At 36.4% G+C, this 25,597-nt stretch overlaps 1 protein-coding gene across 4 annotated transcripts in view; it reads left to right on the top strand.

Annotated features, from left to right (window-relative positions):
• The window catches only part of LRBA (LPS responsive beige-like anchor protein), a 745,100-nt gene that overhangs the window by 560,728 nt on the left and 158,775 nt on the right, over positions 1 to 25,597 (top strand). For all 4 annotated transcript variants that reach the window (XM_036852028.1, XM_036852030.1, XM_036852029.1 and 1 more), the window contains exons 45-46: positions 10,827 to 10,967; positions 12,013 to 12,132. In XM_036852028.1, the coding sequence (XP_036707923.1) occupies positions 10,827 to 10,967; positions 12,013 to 12,132 (261 nt within the window). The remainder of the gene's footprint in view (positions 1 to 10,826; positions 10,968 to 12,012; positions 12,133 to 25,597) is intronic.

Here is a 25,597-nt window from a genome sequence, read left to right as displayed (position 1 = left end):
TTATGTTGAGGTAAGTTCCCTCTATGCCTACTTTGTGGAGGGTTTTTATCATGGGTGGGTGTTGAATGGGTGTTGATTTTTTGTCAAAAGCTTTTTCTTCATCTATTGTGATGATCCTTCAGTATTAGTTTTTCTCCTTCAGTTTGTTAATATGGTTTATCACATTGATTGATTTGCATATATTCAAGAATCCTTGAATTCCTGGGGTAAACCCCACTTGATCATGGTGTATGATCCTTTTATGTGCTGTTGGATTCTGTTTGCTAGTATTTTGTTGAGGATTTTTGCATCTATATTCATCAGTGTTATAGGCCTGTAGTGTTCTTTTTTTGTGGCAGCTTTGTCTGGTTTTGGTATCAGGGTGCTGGTGGCCTTGTAGATGAGTTTGGGAGTGTTCCTCCCTCTGCTATATTTTGGAAGAGTTTGAGAAGGATAGGTGTAAGGTCTTCTCTAAATGTGTGATAGAATTCGCCTGTGAAGCCATCTGGTCCTGGGCTTTTGTTTCTTGCAAGGTTTTTAATCAGTTTCAATTTCAGTGCTTGTGACTGGTCTGTTTATATTTTCTATTTCTTCCTGGTTCAGTCTCGGAAGGTTGTGCTTTTCTATGAATTTGTCCATTTCTTCCAGGTTGTCCATTTTATTGGCATATAGGTGCTTGTAGGAATCTCTCATGATCCTTTGTATTTCTGCAGTGGCAGTTGTTACTTCTCCTTTTTCATTTCTAATTCTATTGATTTGAATCTTCTCCCTTTTTTTCTTGATGAGTCTGGCTAATGATTTATCAATTTTGTTTCTCTCTCAAAGAACCAGCTTTTAGTTTTATTGATCTTTGTTATCGTTTCCTTCATTTCTTTTTCATTTATTTCTGATCTGATCTTTATGATTTCTTTCCTTCTGCTAACTTTGGGGTTTTTTTGTTGTTCTTTCTCTAATTGCTTTAGGTGTAAGGTTAGGTTGCTTATTTGAGATGTTTCTTGTTTCTTGAGGTAGGATTGTATTGCTATAAACTTCACACTTAGAACTGCTTTTGCTGCATCCCATAGGTTTTGGGTCATCATGTTTTCATTGTCATTTGTTTCTAGGTATTTTTTGATTTCATCTTTGATTTCTTCAGTGATCTCTTGTTTATTGAGTGGTATATTGTTTAGCCTCCATTTATTTGTATTTTTTACAGATTTTTTCCTATAATTGATATCTAGTCTCATAGTTGGAAAAGATACTTGATACGATTTCAATTTTCTTAAATTTACCAAGGCTTGATTTGTGACCCAAATATGATCTATCCTGGAGAACGTTCCATGAGCACTTGAGAAGAAAGTGTATTCTGTTGTTTTTGGATGGAATGTCCTATAAATATCAATTAAGTCCATCTTGTTTCATGTATCATTTAATGCTTGTGTTTCCTTATTTATTTTCATTTTGGATAATCTGTCCATTGGTGAAAGTGTGGTGTTCAAGTCCCCTACTATGACTGTGTTACTGTCGATTTCCCCTTTTATGGCTGTTAGCATTTGTCTTATGTATTGAGGTGCTTTATGTTGAGTGTATAAATATTTACAATTGTTGTATCTTCTTCTTGGATAGATCCCTTGATCATTATGTAGTGTCCTTCTTTGTCTCTTGTAACAGTCTTTATTTTAAAGTCTATTTTGTCTGATATGAGAATTGGTACTCCAGCTTTCTTTTGATTTCCATTTGCATGGAATATCTTTTTCCATCCCCTCACTTTCAGTCTGTATGTGTCCCTAGGTCTGTAATGGGTCTCTTGTAGACAACGTATGTATGGGTCTTGTTTTTGTATCCATTCAGCCAGTCTGTGTCTTTTGGTGGGAGTATTTAATCCATTTACATTTAAGGTAGTTATCGATATGTATGTTCCTATTACCATTTTCTTAATTGTTTTGGGTTTGTTATTGTAAGTCTTTTCCTTCTCTTTTGTTTCCTGCCTAGAGAAGTTCCTTTAGCATTTGTTGTAAAGCTGGTTTGGTGGTGCTGAATTCTCTTAGCTTTTGCTTGTCTGTAAAGATTTTAAAATCTCCGTCGAATCTGAATGAGATCCTTGCTGGGTAGAGTAATCTTGGTTGTAGGTTTTTCCCTTTCATCACTTTAAATATGTCTTGCCACTCCCTTCTGGCTGCAGAGTTTCTGCTGAAAGATCAGTTGTTAACCTTATGGGGATTCCCTTGTATGTTATTTGTTGTCTGTCCCTTGCCAATTTTAATATTTTTTCTTTGTATTTAATTTTTGATAGTTTGATTAATATGTGTCTTGGCATGTTTCTCCTTGGATTTATCCTGTATGGAACTCTCTGCACCTCCTGGACTTGATTGACTATTTCCTTTCCCATATTAGGGAAGTTTTCAACTATCATCTCTTCAAGTATTTTCTCAGCCCGTTTTTTTTTTCTCTTCTTCTTTTCTGACCCCTGTAATTCGAATGTTGGTGCATTTAATATTGTTCCAGAAGGCTCTGGGATTGTCCTCAGTTCTTTTCATTCTTTTTTCTTTATCCTGCTCTGCAGTAGTTATTTCCACTTTTTTCTTCCAGGTCACTTATCTGTTCTTCTGCCTCAGTTACTCTGCTATTGATTCCTTCTAGGGCATTTTTAATTTCATTTATTGTGTTGTTCATTATTGTTTGTTTGCTGTTTAGTGTTTCTAGGTCCTTGTTCAATGTTTCTTGTTTTTTCTCCATTCTATTTCCAAGATTTTGGATCACCTTTACTATCATTACTCTGAATTCTTTTTCAGGTAGACTGCCTATTTCCTCTTCATTTGCTTGGTCTGGTGGATTTTACCTTGCTCGTTCATCTGCTGTGTGTTTCTCTGTTTTCTCATTTTGCCTAACTTACTGTGTTTGGAGTCTCCTTATCGCAGGCTGCAGGTTCGTAGTTCCCGTTGTTTTTGGTGTCTACCCCCAGTGGCTAAGATTGGTTCAGTCGGTTGTGTAGGCTTCCTGGTGGAGGGGATTAGTGCCTGTGTTCTGGTGGATGAGGCTAGATCTTGTCTTTGTGGTGGGCAGGACCGCATCTGGTGGTGTGTTTTGGGGTGTCTGTGACCTTATTATGATTTTAGGCAACCTCTCTGCTAATAGGTGGGGTTGTGTTCCTGTCTTGCTAGTTGTATGGCATAGGGTGTCTAGAACTCTAGCTTGCTGGTCGTTGAGTGGAGCTGGGTCTTAGTGTTGAGATGGAGATCTCTGGGAGAGCTTTTGCCATTTGATATTACGTGGAGCCGGGAGGTCTCTGGTGGACCAATGTCCTGAACTCGGCTCTCCCACCTCAGAGGCTCAGGCCTGAAGCCTGGCCAGAGCACCAAGACCCTGTCAGCCACACGGCTCAGAAGAAAAGGGAGAAACAAAAAGAAAGAAAGAACGAAAATAAATAAATTAATTAAATAAAATGGTTAAAATAGAAAAAAATTATTAAAAATAAATAAATAAATAAAAATAAAAGAAAGAGGGAAAGAACGAAGAGACCAACCAAACCAAAAAACAAATCCTCCAATGATAACAAGTGCTAAAAACTATATTATAAAAAAGAAAAGCGTACAGTCAGAACCCTAGGACAGATGGCAGAAGCAAAACTATACAGACAAAATCACACAAAGAAGCAAACACATAACACTCACAAAAAGAGAAAAAGGAAAAAAAAGAAAAAAATATATATATATGAAAAATTAAAAAAGGAAGAGAGCAACCAAATCAATAAACAATCTACCAATGATAATAAGCTCTAAGTACTCAACTAAGATTAACATAAAACCAGAAACAAATTTAATGCAGAAAGCAAACCCCAAGTCTATAGTTGCTCCCAAAGTCCACCACCTCAATTTTGGGATGATTCGTTGTCTACTCAGGTATTCCACAGATGCAGGGTACATCAGGTTGATTGTGATTTAATCTGCTGCTCCTGAGGGTGCTGGGAGAAATTTCCCTTTCTCTTCTTTGTTTGCACAGCTCCTGGGGTTCAGCTTTGGATTTGGTCCTGCCTCTGCGTGTAGGTCACCTGAGGACCTCTGTTCCCACCCAGACTAAACAGGGTTAAAGGAGCGGCTGATTAGGGAGCTCTGGCTCACTCAGGCTTGGGAGAGGGAGGGGTACAGAATGCGGAGTGAGCCTGCAGCGGCAGAGGCTGGTGTGACGTTGCAGCAGCCTGAGGCGCGCCGTGTGTTCTCCTCGGGAAGTTGGCCCTGGATCATGGGACCCTGGCAGTGGCAGGCTGCACAGGCTCCTGGGAGGAGAGGTGTGGATAGATGTGGATAGCCTTGCACACAGGCTTCTTGGTGGCTGCAGCAGCAGCCTTAGCATTTCATGCCTGTCTGTGGGGTCCGTGCTGGTAGCCGCGGCTCGCACCTGTCTCTGGAGCTCGTTTAGGCAGTGCTCTGAATCCCCTCTCCTTGCGCACCCTGAAACAATGGTCTCTTGCCTCTTAGGCAGGTCCAGACATTTTCCCAGACTCCCTCCCGGCTAGCTGTGGCACACTAGCCCCTTTCAAGCTGTGTTCACGCCGCCAACCCCAGTCCTCTCCCTGGGATCCGACCTCCGAAGCCCGAGCCTCAGCTCCTAGCCCCCACCTGCCCCAGCCAGTGAGCATACAAGCCTCTCGGGCTGGTGAGTGCTGGTTGGCACCGATCCTCTGTGCGGGTGTCTCTCCGCTTTGCCCTCTGCACCCCTGTTGCTGCGCTCTCCTCTGTGGCTCCAGAGCTTCCCCCCTGCCCACCCCCCATCTCCGCCAGTGAAGGGGCTTCCTAGTGTGTGGAAACTTTTCTTCCTTCACAGCTTCCTCCCCGAGGTGCAGGTCCCATCCCTATTCTTATGTCTCTGTTTTTCCTTTTTTCTTTTGTCCTACCCAGGTACGTGGGGAGTTTCTTGCCTTTTGGGAAGTCTGAGGTCTTCTGCCAGCTTTCAGTAGGTGTTCTGTAGTTGTTGTTCCACATGTAGATGTACTTTTAATGTGTTTGTGTGGAGGAAGGTGATCTCCACATCTTACTACTCCGCCATCTTGAAGGCGCCCCTTTGTTCACTTTTTTAACAGCTGTTTTTGCCAACCATTTTTCAGCATCCCCAAGACAAAATATTCATCTCTCTCCCCCTTTTGTGAAGCCTTCTGCTAAATTGATATCCACACACATTATATAGGTGGGAATAAAAACATAAATAACATTTTTTCAGAAGAGCATTTAATCTAAACCACCAATGAAAGGATTCCAGTGCCCTTGCAGATTCAGCACCAACACTTTCATCAATCCATACAACTGAGGTTATTCTAGGATTTACTAGTCAATTTACTTAGTGACTCTGAATCTTGGCTCTGCTATTGACTGGGGAACCAACCTTTGATACTCATTTAACTTCTCCCAGACTCAATTCTTTCACCTGTAAATTGGGAAAGCTAATAGTTTTGTACATTAAGGTGTTGTTGTAAATATAGTGAGATAATTTACTTAAGACTCTTAGACCCTTCACGTATAGCCAATAAATAGTTGCATTGTCATCAGATAGAATAGCCTCTTTAATATGTTTATCATAGTTATTTCCTGTAATCTTCCCAAAACAAATCATTATTCTCTAACCAGGAATGACCATCTTTTATGATGTCACATTTCCTGATAGTCCATCCTCTTTCATTGTCTGAATTTGAAGATTTTTGCTTAATTTGTTCCTGAATATCAAGTACCTTACACTTAATTAACATGATTCTTTCCTTTAATGTGACATTTTTATAACATCGGATTCATGTAACATTGGGTTCAACCGCTTTGTTACCTTTTCCTTGTGCTCACTTTGTGATCACTCTTTTTTTGATATCTATAGGACTGCCCTACTTCCAGAAGAAAATAATGTATAACCTCTCTTGCCTGTATGCCCTCTTATATGTTGTAGGACAGGGTTTATCTGTAGTCCTGGAATTAAAGGATATTTCCAGTGTTCTAATCATACCAAAGGAAGATAACATTGACAGATGGGTTTAGGCCAGTCATCGAGATCCTAAGCATGATCCTAAAAGTAGTCATGCTCTTTTGCCTCCCCTTCATGAGCCCATTTTCACTTTTGACAGCTCTTCCCCACTCCGCTCTTCACCCACAACATGTATGTTTATGATACACTATCCTTTAGCGTGTCCAACGGCCCCATTTCTGAGTCTTTTGCTCCATAATGACCTTTTTCTTTTCCTCTAATCTTCTCTCCTGCTTCTCATCCCCAGATGTTAAGGTTTAATGATTACCAAAGAAAGCTTTCACAGAAAGATGGAAAAAATATCTTTTTAGACTTTGATTTTAAAAGAGAGTGTTGTTAACTCAAGCAAATCTATACTTTGTAGAATTTCTGAGATTTATTGCCAATTCCCTACAACTTTCTTACTCTTAGTAATTGTAACCATGGTCCAGCAGTTTGGAACTTCACTTCTGAAAAGTTGATATAAATTGCAACAGTTCACATATAAATCTCAAAAGGAAGAAGGAATTCTGGTGATGGTGATAATAACAATTACAACAACATTAATAGCAGCTATACTTATTATTGAGTACTTTGTGCCAGGAGCTCTTCTAAGCACTTTACATATATTATTAGTCTTTTAAATAAACCTATTAAATAAATATCATATTTGAAAAATGGAAGTGTAAGAAAGTGGGAAATTGTTGAAATCAGGAAAAACATTTTGTAATAACAACAGTTTATGGATAAAATGGCCCAAAGACTGGATTTGAGTACTGGATTTTTGTTTCCTAGATTTATGTTGATTTTGAACGAGGTTATTCAAGATACTTATTTTCTTCATTATTAAAATAGGGATATCTAGCTCACATTTATTGTGAGAATGCATAATAATGTTTTATAAAATACAAAATGTAAGCTGGAGGTTATTAATTAGATAACTTCAGGTAAGAAAATTTTTAAAAAGAAAGCAAAAACTTAGAATGTATGGACACTACAGTCTTTTTACAGCTTAACTTTTACTAGTAATCAGATGAAGGAGTCTGTGTTGGGTGGTTGTAGGGGTCTTTGAATCCAATACCATTTGTTTTTAATTAATGTAGTACTAGATGATTGTAACTTGCTTGACATTTCATATGCTTTTCACAGTAAAATTTGGAGGCCTTTTGGACTTTTGAAAGATAATTTTGTTTTTGATTATGTTTTTGAGATAGGGTAATGCAGTTTTGATGTCTACTGTGTACTGTTAGGCTTCTGACAGATAATGCACAGTACTGCATGTACCATTAGATGATTGTGATGCTTAATTACTTTCTTAATAGACAACATTAATTTCATCAGGCTTGTTTAATGGCTTTTTTTCTTAAACATTCTTGATCAAATAAGCTGAAAAATAACAATAATTATTATTACTAATAACCTACTGCATTCCAGGCACTGAACTGGGCACTTTACATGCAGTATTTTTATATCTCTAATAATTAGCAAAATTACTTCTCAAAAAAGGTAACAAAAGATTTTTTTATTGTAATATTCTTAAAAACCTGATTTAGAAAGTTTTGCTTTGCATATCTTGTTCTGAAAGGTATCAGATGAGAATTTCAAACAGAATACTTACCAATCTACCACAGTTGTCAATTTTGCTATTCATGAGATTAATATATCCTATGTGTAGTGATTTTTTTTTTTTTTTTTTGCTATTTATACATTTTCAAGAGTTCTGGTGTTCTTTTTTCTTTAATTTGTCTTTTCCTATTTTAATCCAAGTTCTTATTTCCATTTCTTTTTTAACGTAAATGCTTGTGGTGGTAGTCCTGATACTCTAATTTTTAAATAATTCCCTTTTATTTGAATCACTTTTTCATCTTGTTGTGATTAAGGTTCTTTTATTATTTTGCAGATTTAAAAAATCTTATATAATTCTATTTGTTAGCTTTTTGTAGTGTTTAAAGTTATTTTTCTATATCCTCAGCCTATTCATATTTACCTGGTTATGAACTTGAATTATACCTCTCTAATCAATACTTATTTTTTATTGATTTTTTTCCAGGAAGTCATGACCACTTTAAATGACCAGTATTTTTGCTCTTCTTCCTTTAATCAATTTGCTGATTTTGAAAAATAATCTGTCAAGCTTTTACAGTTAAATTGTACAAAGAGCTTTCTGTAGGATGATAGTACTAGGCATCTTCCTGAATTGCCCTCCATTTGTTGCTCTTAATATACTGTATAAGTAAGAGGAACCATCAGCATTTACTTTTAGTTCTTTTGCAGAGATGAATAAACATCTTGAAATGCTGATTTAGATAATGTTTCAAAAATGCTATGATGCACTTTGGTGTATGACTGACTCTTGCTTAGTTAAATGTTTTGCAGCATTATAACATAGTTGGATTCAGCTCATCTTTTAAAGCAATTGTCAGAAAAATATGGGCCAGCATGGTAGAATGTATTAGCTCAATACATTGTCTCCATTTTATTATGAAGCTGCTGAGGAAGCTGTGATATACAGCACTGTCATTACAGATCTATTGTTAGGATGGTTCTACAGTCTTCTTTGCACTGCCATTAATTTATAGCGGTAAACAATATGTAGCCTTCCAACTGCAGCAAAGCAGAATCTTTTAATGAGGTGGATGTTATTACCACAATAAATCAGTGCTTTCGCGTAATGTATAATTCAATGTGTGTATTCCCACTGTAACTTCTCTGAGTAAGCTGATAGTGTATCATTGTCATTGCACAGCTCCACTGGTCTTTTTTTTTTTTTAACCTTCTTTTATTTGGGGATTTCTTTTTTATATGCTTGCAAATAAATGTGCTATGTCTTGATAGCTGTCCTGTAGCAGGCTTCAGAAATCAACTGTAACAATCACAGCCGGAATCAATACTGTGGGTTCTACGTATATGGATCTCTGCACGATGCCATTTTTTTTCGGATGCTAGTGAAATCAATCCTAATTGGTTTTAGCATTATATTCAAGAAATGTGATTCTATAACCATTGATTTTGGGGGTGTACTCATTTGGAGAGTAATAAAAATAGGAGCACATAAAGTGAATACTTAATATGCTGCAGAACCATACAAAAGGAGCATTGATTTTGTTTTCACGTAATTTGTCTTCCAGTGATTTTATTTCTTCTTTCTTTCCTTTTGCATGGCTCAGTCTTCAGGGACAACAGCTAAAATACATTTAAAGGCATTCCAAATTGGTTCTGTAACAAAGATTTCTTGGAGTCGGTTCCATTCTTAACTGGCATGAGTTTAGTAAATCAGATTTAACTCTTTTGTACAGAAACTAATGCTTTAAAAGATGGCATTTTAAATTGGTATACTGTGATACTGGTTTAAAATAATAATCAACTAAAGGTTTTTAAAAATTTGTTTGTAAAGTTAAAAAAAAAAGGGCTTAAAATAAAATGTTGATGAGAACCATCCTATTGAAAGAGAATGAAAGGTACTAGAGATAAATGGCAGTTTTGAAAAAATAATTAACAATTTTAAGAAATATAGCCAAAGTGATCATTTAAAATACTGCTTAAAATTACTTTTTAACATGAAAAGCAATTTAAAAACTAGTTTAACATTGCTTCATTTTCCATAGAATATTTCTGAATGCATCTATTTTAAAACCAGTATTTTAAATTTCAGTTTAACATTTTTTGCATAAATGATCAGATATTTTCTTTCTCATATAAATGAGTGATTAACTGATAGGTTTTCATTAAAGAAAGTAATCTTACATTTTTTTTCAGTGAATTGGTACTTATATTTTAAATAAAGATTAGAGATTTTCTAGAGATTAGAATGTTTTATGAGAATGAATTGTTAACTTGTTTTTTAAGCCCTTAGACCCCTTTGAGAATCTTAGAATACTCTGTATGTCTTCCTGAAGAAAATGTACATGCGCATAATCACATGAAATTTTGCTTACTGTTTAATGGAGTTCATGAATTCCCTGAATAACAACAGCAGCAGTAACAATAATGGTACCAGCTAACATTTATTATGCTCTTATCTTATACCAACCAATATTCTGGGGGCTTATAGGCTATTGTTTTATTCAAACTTTACCCCATTGCTAAAAGATAACCTTAAAAATAATAGCATTCATTGAATATTGTCAGGTATGGTTTGTCCCTCCATGTACTTACTCATTTTATTTTCCAAAACAACTTTCTGACTGGGTATTGTTACCACTCCAGTAAACCCAGGCTCTTCATCACTTTGCTATACTGCTTTAGGGACCTCTGCTGTAAAGTATTGTTGTACAAGCTCATAATCTGTCTAATATTCTATTCATGTTACACATTTTAAAAAAATTTCATGCCGGCATGTTTTTGTGTTCTAAATTTTGGTTGTACTTATACTGTTAGAAATTTCTAGATTTACATTTAATCCCTTTTTCACACAATCTCCCCCTTGCACTCCTTCTCCCCCCACCCTGCCCAATTTTGTTGCATTGTCTTCTCAGAATCTATGATATGTTAAAACTTTAGCTTCAAGATTCTGTTTCTGGTTGTTGCTTCTAATGAACTAAAGAGGATTTCAGAGATGCTTTCCAAAGTATCGTATAACTAATGTTCACTTCATGTAATTATCTTCATAAAAATGCTTGTTATGGGCTGATTAAAGACCTTTATTCAACAGAAACTAGACTTACTGAGAAATGACAGGTTTCTCCATTCACTTATATGTGTATATTTAATGTGCATTGAAAAATACATTTATATTTCCATCCACTCTCTGATGTAACACTGCTTTAATTTGAATAGTATGTATTTTTAATTCACTTTCACACTTGCTGATTAGATAACATTTGAAGAGAGAAAGAAATAAAGGACGATTGTATTTATGTGTTCTTGTTTTTTCTCCTCCCCGTTGGCAGCCAATAGGAGCTTTGAATCCAAAAAGAGCAGCATTCTTTGCAGAGCGTTATGAATCCTGGGAAGACGATCAAGTTCCAAAGTTCCACTATGGCACTCATTACTCAACTGCAAGTTTTGTTCTTGCATGGCTTCTAAGAATAGTAAGTTCAATTTGAATAATAAACCATGAATAAGTAAATTCAATGTTGTGGAGAATATGCATTGATTAAAAATCATCAGCATCTTTTTTGAATGGTGAAATTTTTTTCAGTGATTGAGGCTCTAACTATATAAGTATCTCTTTATCCCGTTTGGTCTGTATTTTATAATATGTTACTGTAGAATGGCCATAAAAATGGTTCACCTGGAATTGCGTGAATTTTTTTCCTTAAATTTGCCTCTTCAAATCGTTGATATCTTACCAGACTCTAAATTGTAACATATGTTATTTTCAAATGTAGTCTATTAAAATAAGAACTAAATAAGATTCCCTTAACACAGGCATATATTCATATATTTTGGAAACTTCAGTTGCCCCAAATGGAATAAGGTGTGTTTGTAATTTACACCAAGACTGCTGTGTATTGATAACATATTGGTTAAACAAGAAATGTTTCCGTAAAATTGAAAGGTGATTCATCTACTAGAAAGTAATTTCTTTGGGAAAGCATTAGCAGCACATCATTAATTAAAGCTTGTTAGAGGGTACAGGCAGATATAAATCCTAGAGGTAATTTATAGTGCTTAGCTAATTTCAAGCAATTATCCACTAATATGTGTTTAAGTGTTCTTCAACTAAAAGGAGGCTTTTAAATCTTCCAAACATTTTTCTTTTCTTAATCATAAATTAAATACTGAGCCATAACAATAGGAAAATTACATATTGGACTGTTTCCCTGGACTGTGAAGCAAATGCAGTCTAATTTATGTCTGAATGTTACTAATAAATTGTTCTTGGAAAGGAAGAGAGTCTGAAAAATATTGAAGAGAGTCTGAAAAATACTAAATTTTGGAAATATTTCTTCTGAAACAAAAATAATGTAAGAATATTAATGTAATAATTTAGGTATAATTCCCAGTCTATGCCTAGTATGTATTACTGGCTAATGTCCATTGGTCACTAAGTATTTAGACATAAAGATTTATAAAAACCACATTTTTATGCCTGAGGGAATATATGGCTTTTTTAAATGGCTTATTTTTTAGGAACCCTTTACAACTTTGTTCCTAAATTTACAAGGAGGGAAATTTGATCATGCAGATCGAACTTTTTCATCAATTTCCAGAGCTTGGAGAAACAGTCAGCGTGATACATCTGATATTAAGGTACAGAAATACTTCATTTTACAATTATTATTGCCAATGTGTTTCTTATTGAATGAATGTTGATAATTTCTCTCTTGCAATACAGCCCTGTTTACTAAAGATGAGCCTCAAAGGATGAGGCCTTAATTAAGTGGCCAATAACCATTATATAAGATTTCTCTCTCTTTCTCTCTCTACCTCCTGTGTCTGTCTCTTTCTGTCTGTCTGTCTCGTCTCTTTTTAATTGTGGAACAGTTGTTTTCCTTCCTCCTTGGAATCCTTTTTAAAGGAAAAATACAGTAGTATGGATGTAAGGCAGCATGCTTAATGCAATTCCAAACTCAATAAAATTAATACAGTCACAAAAATACTGTGAGAAAGATCTCAGATGTTTAGTTTAATTCAACTTATTTCATTTTATTGATACTTTAGCAATCCCCTGTCTCTATTCTTAAGGTAGTCATCTTTTACCTACTGCTGGTTCTAAATGCCTACCTGACTCTGCTTGTTATAGAATTGCTTTATTGTTGAGGGGAAATGAGTTCTTCTATCTATATGTATGTTCAGGAGATCAAAAACTTTGCACAGTAGCTGATGTAATACTTTTGCTTCTGCCCTCAAAAGTACTGTATTTTAGTTTTGTGACATAGTGTCTCTTTCTTTACTGTTTAGATGCAGTTGAGTAAAACGAGATATGCCTGTGGTTGTGTCCTTAGGTGTCGTAAAGAGCTATGTCTTATACATAAATAATTATACTATTTGGGAGAAAATGATAAGTAACATATGAGAAATATTTGGGCTTGAAAGAGGAAAAGTTACATTACTAATGTTTATGTTACTATAGAGTACTTTAAAAAGTTAATTAAAAGTATAATTGTATCTTACTTTTAGTCATGATACATTACAGTCTATAAAAAGTGTTCACATACTTTATCTTACTGTAGAGTATAACATTGCTTATATCCAAGATATTTTATTGAAGATTCCATCATATGCAGAAATAATCTCTTTTTGTAATTTTTTTTTGGGGGGGGGCAGGGGCCACGTCGGGTCTTAGTTGCGGCATGCAGGATCTTTCATTGCAATGTGCAGGTTCTTCATTGCGTTGTATAGGCTTCTCTCTAGTTGTGGCATGCGGGCTCCAGAGCAGGCTCAGGAGCTGCAGCACGCGGGCTTAGTTGCTCCGTGGCATGTGGGATCTTAGTCCCCAACCAGGGATTGAACCGGCATCCCCTGCATTACAAGATGGACTCTCAATCACTGGACCACCAGGGAAGTCCCCAGAAATAATCTTTTATATTGGAACATCTATAGGAATTTTTGATAGCACAAATAGTGTACTCTGAAATACTCTTGAAATTATCATATTTCTTAAGAATCATCAGTAGAGGGCTTCCCTGGTGGCACAGTGGTTGAGAATCTGCCTGCCAATGCAGGGGACACGGGTTCGAGCCCTGGTCTGGGAAAATCCCACATGACGCAGAGCAACTAGGCCCGTGAGCCACGATTACTGAGCCTGCGCATCTGGAGCCTGTGCTCCGCAACAAGAGAGGCCGCGATAGTGAGAGGCCCGCGCACCACGCTGAAGAGTGGCCCACACTTGCCGCAACTAGAGAAAGCCCTCACACAGAAACGAAGACCCAACACAGCCATAAATAAATAAACAAATAAATAAAAATTTTTTTTTAAAAATCGACCATAATTTAAAAAAAAAATCATCAGTAGATAATTTTGAAATGGATAATTAGATAACAGTAAATCAGAATAGTTAACAGATTTAATAATGGTTTCTACTTCTAATCTCAAAGCTATTTCTTTACTTACTTTAACCTTTTGAGAAGTCATAAGAGATATGGACATATGAAAACATTGATAAGACAGACTTTTTGTTATCAAATTGAAGACATGAAAAAAATTTTTTAATTCCTAAATTCCTTTATTTTTTAAGTATCTCAGGACCAAGTTATAACCTCATACATAAGTTTGGTAATAGAAGTGTAAACAAGAACAAAATTATGAATTTGAATTTTTTTCTGCTCTGTAATAGAGACATTGTGGATATCTTCAAATTTCTACCTCTCTGTACTAGACATTCCCGCTTAATGCTTTGTTGGACGGGAGATACATGTGATAGATCCTTGCAGTTTTGTGGTCTCTTTTTCCTAAATCTCGGCCTTTTTCTGTCAAGATTCTTTAATTAGCACATGTCTGGTTCCATTTTCCCAGACATTTCCTTTAAAATACCCCACTTGTAAAAAAAAATAAAAAATAAACCCACACAAAACAGCTACAGCATTAAAAAATAAAACCCCCAAAACCCATATGAACTTTACCTTTCCTCTTCCTTATTTTTCTCATTACTCTTGTTTCTTCACAAATAATGACTCAAATCCATCTCGCTTCCCTTTGAATGCCTCAGCAGACTTTGATAAAAACAGCCCCAATTACTAAACAAATACTAGAATTTTAGTTCTTGTTATTGTGCTACTTAATTTCTAGCTTCCTAGCCTAGTTATATAGGGCATCTAAATGAAGAAGTAGAGTAAAAAGTTAAGGCAAAAGTTAAAAGAATTAAAAATTCCAAGTGTCAAGTTGATTGGAGCCTGCTTAGAGATACAGCTTTATTCTTAAATACCATTTCATTATGTTCAGAGGCACAGAAATTTTCTTCAGGACTAACTTGGATGAAACCCACTTGCTCTTCTAACCAGTATGTATATTTTCCTAATTTTCTTTTTTTTTTTTAAACCACAAAATATCTGTAAGGTGAATAGGACATTGATAAATTACTCCATTTTCTATATTAATAACCCGGTAATTTGGACCCGACAACTTAGTGAACACTTTGAAAAGTATATAATACATGGTTACACAGGCTATAGGCTATTTAAAGCGCCTCCTTATAGTTGGTCCTTCTACGACTGAGGAGGGATTTAATCATGCCTTTTTTATTTTTTGTTTTCTGATCTTGCCGCTTCATGTTACATTTTAACACTTTATAAAGCATATTTAAATTATTATAATAATATAATGTATAAGAATGAATGTATTAAGAAAGCACATTTAAGTCACTATAATAAACATTGAGATATAACATTATATTTCAGATGGAATCATATTATAGTCTGATCTTTATTTGTGTTGTCTTGTTAGAGTTTCTAGAAATACTAAGGAAAATGTTAAACAGTAGAGAGGGGATAGTGAAGTATGTGAGTGGGTGGTAGGAATCACTTTACTGAGTGGATTCTAAAGTATACCTTGCTTGATTAATATGCATTCTCTAATGTTTTCATGACATTTTACAAAAATGAAATATTGTTAGGTAGATAGAAGATTTACTTAAATTAATTTTTCAGGGGAATTCTCTGGCGGTCCAGTGGTTAAGACTCTGCACTTTCACTGGCAAGGGTACAAGTTCAGTCCCTGGTGGGGGAAATAAGATCCCGCAAGTTGCACGGCACAGGCAAAAAATAATAATAATAATTAACTAATTTTTTGGAAAAAATAAGAATAACATAACATTTCTAGTACTTAACTTTTTTTGCTAAAGTGGAACTGTCACTATAATATCTTAGGATCCCTATTTCTTGCATTCTGCTAATACTCAGAGAATAATTTTACTGAAAAAATATAAGTTATTCCTAAGAAATAAAGGTTAAAATATTAATTATTTTTATTTCAGAGAAGAAAGAGACATTATTAGATTTCACTAAAGCAGTCTTTCATTTTTAGCATGATTTACCATTTTAAAATTGGGGGGTTCGTTTGTGTTTCGGTTCATCATTGGTGGTTCCATTTCAGGCCTGACCCTCAGTGATGCTTTTTATTCTGTCTGGATAAAGAGTTCAGAAGTGTTGATCAGTTCTCTAACTAGGCTTACCACACTGTCCAATAGAAATGTAATGTCAACCATAATTACGATCACATATGTAATTTTAGATTTTCTTGTAGTCACATTTTAAAAAGTCAAAAGGACCATGTGAAACTGATTTTAAGAATATGTTTAACCTGATACATCCAAAATATTTTTATTTCAGCATGTAATCAATATAAAATTATTAATTGGATATTTTACATTCTTTTTTTTTCTTAATATTAAGGCTTTGAGATTTGGTGTGTATTTTATATTTACAACAGGTCTCTTCTCAGACTAGCCACATTTCAATTGTTTAATAGCCACTTGTGGCTAATGACTACTGCATTTGGCAGTGCAGACTTAGGGCATTGTTTTGGCATCACACCAAGGGATAGCTTTCTGCTTATGGAAGGAAGAATGCCTTCATCCTCTTTGAGCAACAATGTTCCTGATGTTGTACTCCATCTAAATATGAACTGACAGGTAGTAGCAATAATAGCTAGTCTTGAGGACTGGAATAGAAAGTGCTAAAATTGGGTTGGAGAATCATCACTGTGATAAATAATATTTTAAAATCCCCCAGCAGAAAACTGGATGGCTACACGTAAAAGAATGAAATTAGAACACTCCCTAACACCGTATACAAAAATAAACTCAAAATGGATTAAAGACCTAAATGTAAGGCCAAACGCTATAAAACTCTTAGAGGAAAACATAGGCAGAACATGCTATGACATAAATCACAGCAAGATCCTTACTGACCCATCTCCTAGAGAAATGGAAATAAAAACAAAAATAAACAAATGGGACCTAATGAAACTTAAAAGCTTTTGCACAGGAACTTCCCTGGTGGTGCAGTGGTTAAGAATCCACCTGCCAATGCAGGGGGCATGGGTTCGATCCCTGGTCCGGGAAGATCCCACATGCCGCGGAGCAACTAAGCCCGTGTGCCACAAGAACTGAGCCTGTGCTCCAGAGCCCGTGAGCCACAACTCCTGAGCCCATGTGCCACAACTACTGAAGCCTGCACACCTAGAGCCCATGCTCCTCAACAAGAGAAGCCACCGCAGTGAGAAGCCCGCGCATCGCAACGAAGAGTAGCCCCTGCTCACCACAACTAGAGAAAGCCTGTGCACAGCAACGAAGACCCAACACAGCCAAAAATAAATAAATAAATTAATTAATTAATTTTAAAATGTTTTGCACAGCAAAGGAAACCATAAACAAGACGAAAAGACAACCTTCAGAATGGGAGAAAATATTTGCAAACAAAGCAACTGACAAAGGATTAATCTCCAAAATATACAAGTGCTCATGTAGCTCAAATCAAAAAAACAAGCAACGCAATCCAAAAATGGGCAGAAGACCTAAACAGACATTTCTCCAAAGATATACCGATTGCCAACAAACATATGAAAGGATGCTCAACATCACTAATCATTAGAGAAATGCACATCAAAACTATAATGAGGTATCACCTCATATCAGTCAGAATGGCCATCATCCAAAAATCTACAAACAGTAAATGCTGGAGAGGGTGTGGAGAAAAGGGAACCCTCTTGCACTGTTGGTAGGAATGTAAATTGATACAGCCACTATGGAGAACAGTATGGAGGTTCCTTAAAAAACTAAAAATAGAACTACCATATGACCCAGCAATCCCATTACTGGGCATATACCCTGAGAAAACCATAATTCAAAAAGAGTCATGTACCACAATGTTCATTACAGCACTATTTACAATAGCCAGGACATGGAAGCAACCTAAGTGTCCATCGACAGATGAATGGATAAAGAAGATGTGGCACATATATACAATGGAATATTACTCAGCCATAAAAGAAACGAAATTGAGTTATTTGTAGTGAGGTGGATGGACTTAGAGTCTGTCATACAGAGTGAAGTAAGTCAGAAAGAGAAAAACAAATACCATATGCTAACACATATGTATGGAATCTTTAGAAAAAAAATGGTTTTGACAAACCTAGGGGCAGGGCAGGAATAAAGATGCAGACATAGAGAATGGACTTGAGGACACGGGGAGGGGGAAGGGTAAGCTGGGATGAAGTGAGAGAATAACATTGACATATATACACTACCATATGTAAAATAGATAGCTAGTGGGAAGCAGCTGCATCGCACAGGGAGATCAGCTCGGTGCTTTGTGACCACTTAGAGGGGTGGGATAGGGAGGGTAGGAGGGAGATGAAAGAGGGGGGAGATATGGGGATGTCTATATATGTATATATAGCTGATTCACTTTGTTGTACAGCAGAAACTAACACAACATTGTAAAGCAATTATACTCCAGTAAGGATGTTAAAAAAAAAAAAGAAAAGGGTGGTTATTGTAGGTCACGCTGATGCTGTGCTTCAAAGAAGTCCTACATCCCTTGATACAACCCTATCCATTTTAAAAATACAGATACCCACTTCTTTCTCAAAGAAAAAAAAAAAATCCCCCAGCAAACTCTGTTACAAGTTCTAAAAAAATCATTTAAGTTTAGAAACTGTGGTGCAAAATAGATTACTGTCTTCAGCCTGAACCATCATAACCAAATCTTGTGGAACAAATCAGACTCATAAAGCTTGAATGAATTTCATAAGGCAGTCAATGTAAATATTAGGCAAATGTCTAAGCTTTTCTAGGCAGTTCATTGTTACTGATTCCCCACCCACCCCCCCCAGCTCCCCATTGAGGCAGCAGGCAGCATACACGTTTTCAGGTACCTTTAGTGTCAATAAATTTAATCTAATGATTAAATAGAATCTGATTTGCTGCATTTTAAACTTATTTCCTTCTCTCCTATAGAAATGATTAGCAAATCAGGATCCGAGAGTGGAAAGAGTCATAAATGTCACCTAGGTTCATTATTTTAGAAAGGGGGCAGTAGTAAATGGATCTTTTACATTCTTTACATCTTTTACATGGAGATTGTTGGAGAACTATACTTCTCTAGAAGCTTGGAATTTAGTACAAAAATATATTTTAAAATAACCTGTGCTAAAAATAAACTTAGGGTAACAAGTTTGGTGGAATCCTGAGATAGCATTTAATTTTTGAAGTTTTTATTTTAATTGAGTTTATGCGCAATCAGGCCCTGGTTGTGATACAGCATCAAATGAGACAGAGCATTGCCTTCAGTGAACATTTGCAGTAAAGGGGGTACTGACGATAAAAGCATTCCAGCAATTCAGTGTAATAAAGGATCTGTGGCTCATAGATACAAGATCTGAAATGAAGAGAAGGGAGAGGAAAGAGGAAATCCAGGGCCTGTCATGGGGTGCGTTATAAGCTTTAGTAAGGAGGTTGGACTTTATCCTGGGGGCAGTGGGGAGATACTGGAAAGGTCAAAGCAGAGGAGATTTTGTGGGTTTAAGTGACCGCTGTGATCGGTGTTTGAATATGTATTACACTGAGCAGGAGTGGAAACACTAAGTAAGCTGTTAAAGTAATGGGGTGAGAGGCAGTGGAGGCTTAAACTCAGTAGTGGCAATGGTACTAGAGAAATGTGATGAATTTAAGACATATTTAAAAGGTAAGAACTGTTAGGATTTGCTGATTGATTTGTCTCCTAAGATGAGAAAGAAATTAAATTTGACTTGGACATGTACTTAGAGAACACAGAAGAAGAAGTTTAGTTAAGGCATGGGGATCTAGCTCCCTACCTTCGGGCAGAAAACTTCCTATGACAGGTGAATTCAAGTCCCCCCCCAAACACATTTAGTTAAGCCAGCATTTATTGATTATTTTATCATATGCAATACATAGTAGGGAGTGTTTGGGGTTAAAAGGGTAAGATAAACACAGTTCTTTACTTCACATATCTCCAGGTGAGAACGACAGGTATACATAAAACTATTTATTTTTAATACAAGTTAGACAGTGCTAAGTGCTATAATAAGATATAAACAAAATGAAATTAATTATTCCTGGAGGAAGTGGGGTTGTGAATGACTTCACAGAGTAAGTGGTATTTGAGTTGTATCTTAAAGGGTGCAAGGGAGTCTTCCACCTCCCAGATTTACATCTCTAGCATGTACATTTATCCTGATATCTGACTCGCTCCTTAGTGTCTCCATTTTAGCATGTAAAATGTATCTCAAATTTAACACATTCAGAACCAAATTCCTGATCTTCATTCCTTTAAACCTGCTCTTCTCACAGTCTTCCCTTTCTTAGTTAATGGTTTCCGAGTAAAAGCTGTTGGGAGTAAAAGCTGAAGTCCTTACAATGCAAGACCCTACAGCAACTACCCTCCACGATCCTGTTATGTCTTGAACTCTTTGTACCATTTGCCCTCTTGTCCACTCTGTTCTAGCCGAACAGGACCTCCTTGGTATTCCTCACAAACTCCAGGTATCTTCCCAGCTCAGGGCCTTTGCTTTTACTTTTCTTTTCACCTGAAAAATTCCTCCAGATATCCTTATGGATTTATTCCTTCAGCCATTTCAAGTCTTTGCTCAAATGTCACCTTCTTAGGGAACCCTCTTGCACTGTTGGTGGGAATGTAAATTGATACAGTCAGTATGGAGAACAGTATGGAGGTTCCTTAAAAAACTAAAAATAGAATTACCATATGATCCAGCAATCCCACTACTGGGCATATACCCAGAGAAAACCATAATTCAAAAAGACACATGCACCCCAGTGTTCATTGCAGCACTATTTACAATAGCCAGGTCATGGAAACAACCTAAATGCCCGTCGACAGATGAATGGATAAAGAAGATGTGGTACATATATACAATGGAATATTGCTCAGCCATAAGGAGGAACGAAATAGTGCCATTTGCAGAGTCATGGATAGACCTAGAGACTGTCATACAGAGTGAAGTAAGTCAGAAAGAGAAAAACAAATATCGTATAATATCGCTTATATGTGGAATCTAAAAAAAATGGTACAGATGAACTTTCTTGCAAAGCAGAAATAGAGACACAGATGTAGAGAACAAACTTATGGATACCAAGGGGGAAGGGGGGTGGGATGAATTGGGAGATTGGGATTGACATGTATACACTGATGTGTATAAAATTGATGACTAATAAGAACCTGCTGTATAAAAAGATAAATAAAATAAAATTCAAAAATTCAAAAAAAAATGTCACCTTCTTAGTAAGGCCTTCTCTGTCCTCTTTCTTTAAAAGTACATGCCTCATCCCATGCACTTTAACTCACTTCTCAATTTCAGTTTTCTTCATATCACTCACCATCTGACACACATGTCTCTATTTATTTATCATTTATGTCTTATCCCACTGGAACATTAGCTCCATGAGAGCATGAATTTGGACTGTTTTGCTCATTGGTTTATTCCTAGAGCTTAAAACAGTACCTGGAACACAGTAGGCACTAAAACATTTATTAAATTAGTGCTTTGATGAAATATAGAAGAGTATTCTGAGCAAAGAAAATGACATGAACAAAATTCAGAGAAAAGGCTTAGCACATTGGGGAATGCTTATTGGTCTGTTAATTGGTCTTATGTGCCTGGTGTGTAGGAAACATAGAGAAGGAGAAATACTGAAAGGCAATTGTGGTCTAATATGAAGACCCTCAGTAATATTCAAAAGATATTTTTCGATTTGCAGTCCATGCAATCTCTGTCACAGCTACTCAGCTCTACCACCGTAGCCCAAGAGTAGCCATAGACCATATGTAAACAGATAAGTGTGACTGTGTTCCCATAAAATTTCATTTACAAAAACAGGTGGCAGCGTTTTGGCTCCTGGGCTGTATTTTACCATCCCCTGCTATAGGCAATGAGGATCCATTTAAGATTTTGTACTAATTGGCTCTATTATTTAAAAAAAAAAGGCACTTTGGCAGCGGTATGGAAAGTACTGGGAATGGGGAAAAGAGATGAGAGCTGGAGGTAGGGAGAAATTTTAGGAGGCTATGACAGTTAAAGGTAAAGACTGTAGGAGCCTCAACTAGTCAAAGAGCTAAGGGAATGACTCAAGAGGTGGGTTAAATAATTCTCCAGGGTTTGGCACTTGGTTGACTGTAAAGGGATAGGAAGGCATAAAGATGATTCTTTAGATTGGGTGCCTAGATAAATGATGATGCTGTGAATTATAATGAAGCTGGTATGTAGACCAAATGTGTGAATTCAGTTTTTGACACATTGATATATTTTCAGAATAACCAGGATATTATCACCTACTAGTTGAAAATTCAAACCTAAGCTTCAGAATAGTGTCATAGGCATGTAGGGTAAGAAGGAATATTAGGCGATACTTATCTTGAACTCCTCAAAACAATTGTCTAGTCTCTTGATCTCCACTTTTTCAGCTCCCATCATCTCCCCCGAGCCCACTCGAATCAAGCTTTCTTCTCCACCATGTTATCGAAATCAGTCTTGTCAGAGTCATTGATGAACAACTTCCATGTTGTCAAATGCAAATTTTCAGTTCTCATGGTACTTGATCTGTCAGCATTATTGACACAATTAATTTATCCATTTTCCTTGTAACATTTTCTTCACTTGGTGAAGGAGCCATCTTCTCCTGGCTATCTTCTTACCTTTTTTTCAGTCTCCTTTACTGGATTATCTTGTTTTCATACCCTCAATTACTGGAGTACCTTTCGGCTTAGTCTTTAGATTTCTTCTAGTGTCAACACTTGCTCCCTAGGTGATCACACCTTACCTCGTGGCTCTCCCCTGAATTCTAGAGCTATATATCTAGCTCCCTTTGAGCTAGATGTACGTTTACAGACATTTTAAACTGAACATGTCCAATATCAAACTCTGTCTTTCCCTCTTACCCTCCTCTCTACCCTAAGGAGAAAGTCCTGCTCAATACCTGCATTTGCCATCTCAGTGAAAGACAGCACTGTTTATCCAGTTTGCTCAGACCTTTAGAAAACTTGGAATCTTTGATTCCTCCCTATCACATACACCTCACTGCCCATCTTATCAACCTTCAGAATATGTCTAGAATCTGACCAGTTATCACCACGTGCATCACGAGGGCCCTGGCCCAAGTAACTGTAAGTTCTCACTTCCCGTGCTCCCCATGTGGTGTTTTCTCCATACGACAGCAAGAATAATCTTTTATATTATAAATCAGATCATATCCGTGTGCTCACATATATCCAGTGCCTACTCATCTAGCTTAGAGCAAAATTCAGGTTCTTAACGTAGCCACTGAGGCCCTGTGTTACCCAGTTGCCTCTTTGACGACACATCTCTTTTACTCTCCTGCAGCCTCGCTTGCCTTTGTTGTGGTTCCTTTTCAAAAATGCCAAGCCCACTTGGCATTACAATGGCGCTTTCATTGCCATTGGCCCGGGTTCGATCCCTGGTTGACCCCTGGTTGGGGAACTAAGATCCCGCAAGTCGGGCGGCATGGCCAAAAAATAAATGCCAAGCCCACTCCTGTTTTGCTGGCTTTGCGTATTACGTTGCCTCTGCCTGAACCACTTTCCCCCAGATAATGCTTTGTTCATTCCATTTTTTTCATTCAGGTCTCTGCTCACATGTCACCTCCTCAGAGTGGACTTCCCCGGACACACTCTCTAAAATAACACTGCCCAACCCCCATCATTCTCTATCCATTTATCCTTTTTTTTTTAGCATAATACTTGCCACCATTTGACACAGTACATATATTAGTTTGTTTATGTTATGTCTCCATAGCTACAGTTCTGTGAAGGTGGGGGCTTTGTGTGTCGTTCATTTGGTAACCTCAGCATTTAGAACATTTAGTTAGAAATCAATAAATATTGGTTGAAAGAATGAGTAGATATAAAGATATCGAGAAAAGAGGCATCAGTGAAAAAGCCTGGGAAAAACAGAGAGGTAGTCTGAGGAGAAAGAGGAGAGTGTAAGGCCATTTCAGCCAGAAGGGCACAGCAAACTCCAATGGGTAGGTGCTCCAATGGGGCTACTAACATCTCGTATTTTAGGAAGGGGGCTTATCTCTCCACAAGAGAACTGGTGGCTGAATGTCATCTGCTGACTAAGAGTGGTTAATGCTCTAATTTTCTACATTTTTACAATTAAGCACATTGGGTTTTTACTGTTATAGCTTTACAAAAGAAGTCCATATGGACATCCTGTCACTGATTGTATCTTGGATATTCAATTTAAAAATCTATCTTATAATTTATTGTGTATCATTAGTGATGAATATAAAATTTTATTATGAAATCAGGAGGGTCAGTACAGCATATTCCATACTTAAAATTAAGTAAATAGAGTACAATTAAATCCTAAGAATTTACTAAATAATATTTTTAAAATAAATGACTATCAGTAATATTACAAGAATTAGTTTTAGCTTTAAAAATTAACCCTTAAAGGTATTAAGTGTATACCTGTTTGTTAGAAGTAATAATACAAAATGGAGATGATCAGAGAATAGTTCTATTTGTGTCTTGTGAGATTTGTTAAACATGAGACCTTTGACTTGCCCTCCACTACCTCAGAAATCCCAGGGGCTGTGATCTGAAGATAAGTTAGGTTTCTTTTTTCCTCTTTCAGCATGTCTTCTACCATAATACATTCCACAGATGCTGATAGCATCAGCTTTAGAGCCATTTATAAGAAAATGTTTAGCTACAGTTAGTAGAACCTAATTGCTGGACATTTATTTCTTGATGTATTTGTTAAGAGAAAAAGCTTAAATTAGGATGATTTGATAGTTTTATTTTCTTCATTCTTCCTATTTTCAAACAAACTTTTAAATAATTCAGAATTTTTAAAATGCTAAAAGAAAGTAAAATTAAAATCTTACCCTTTTCTATCCATACTTTGCACATTTCTGGCATATCCCTCCCTTCTTTCCTTCCTCTTTACCTCCTTCCCTCCTCTTTATCTCTCTTCATTCTCCCTGTCTTTCTCTCTCCCCCTCTTTTTTCTTCCTTCTCTCTTCCTCTCCCTCTCTCTCTCTCTTTCTTTTATTTTTTTGGTCAGTCCCTCTTCCACCCCCCGCCACACACACACTCACAACCACATTAGAGTCAGCTCAAGCTGTCTTACCGCTCTCTTAACAATGTAGAACACTCATACTCTAACTGAACTATATATGTGTTCATCCTTGTTTTTATACATAACTTACAGATTTGTTAATTTAACCCTTTTTAACACTTTTCTTCTTCATGCATCAATAGGTTAAATGATGCACCCATGTACTATTTTTTTTTAGCTTTGAACTTTGTGCTCTTTATGTCTACAGTGAACCATTTCTTTTTCGTGTGTTCTTCGAGAAAAATTACTTGAAAAACTGAATATTTTTCTTCTTATGCTACTTACATAGTGGGCAGGAAAAAACAATTTTTAAAGCACTTAGAAAATGTTCCTATCTACCCGAATTATAAAAATGTACACAGGTCAGCTGTAGTTTGTTTTTTGACCTGGTGATCTTATGATATTTTTGTTCAGTGTAAAAATGTAGACTGTTCATTAATATATTTATAAATACTGATATTAACTGTTCTCCTCCATACTCATGTATTATACAAATTGTTCCAGAAAAGATTTAAGGTGGGCATTTTATTTATGTCTTCTCTTCTGGCAGTCACAGCTTACCCATTATTTGTATTATTAATGTCCATTATCTCTCCCCAAATTACAATTTCCTTTAAGATAGGAGTCTGGAACAGCAAAAGGTTCAGCGAAGATG

This window comes from Balaenoptera musculus, chromosome 5 (assembly GCF_009873245.2).
Source record: "Balaenoptera musculus isolate JJ_BM4_2016_0621 chromosome 5, mBalMus1.pri.v3, whole genome shotgun sequence".
NCBI classification, from domain to species: Eukaryota; Metazoa; Chordata; class Mammalia; order Artiodactyla; family Balaenopteridae; genus Balaenoptera; species Balaenoptera musculus.
This window is presented reverse-complemented; position numbering and strand designations above follow the sequence as displayed.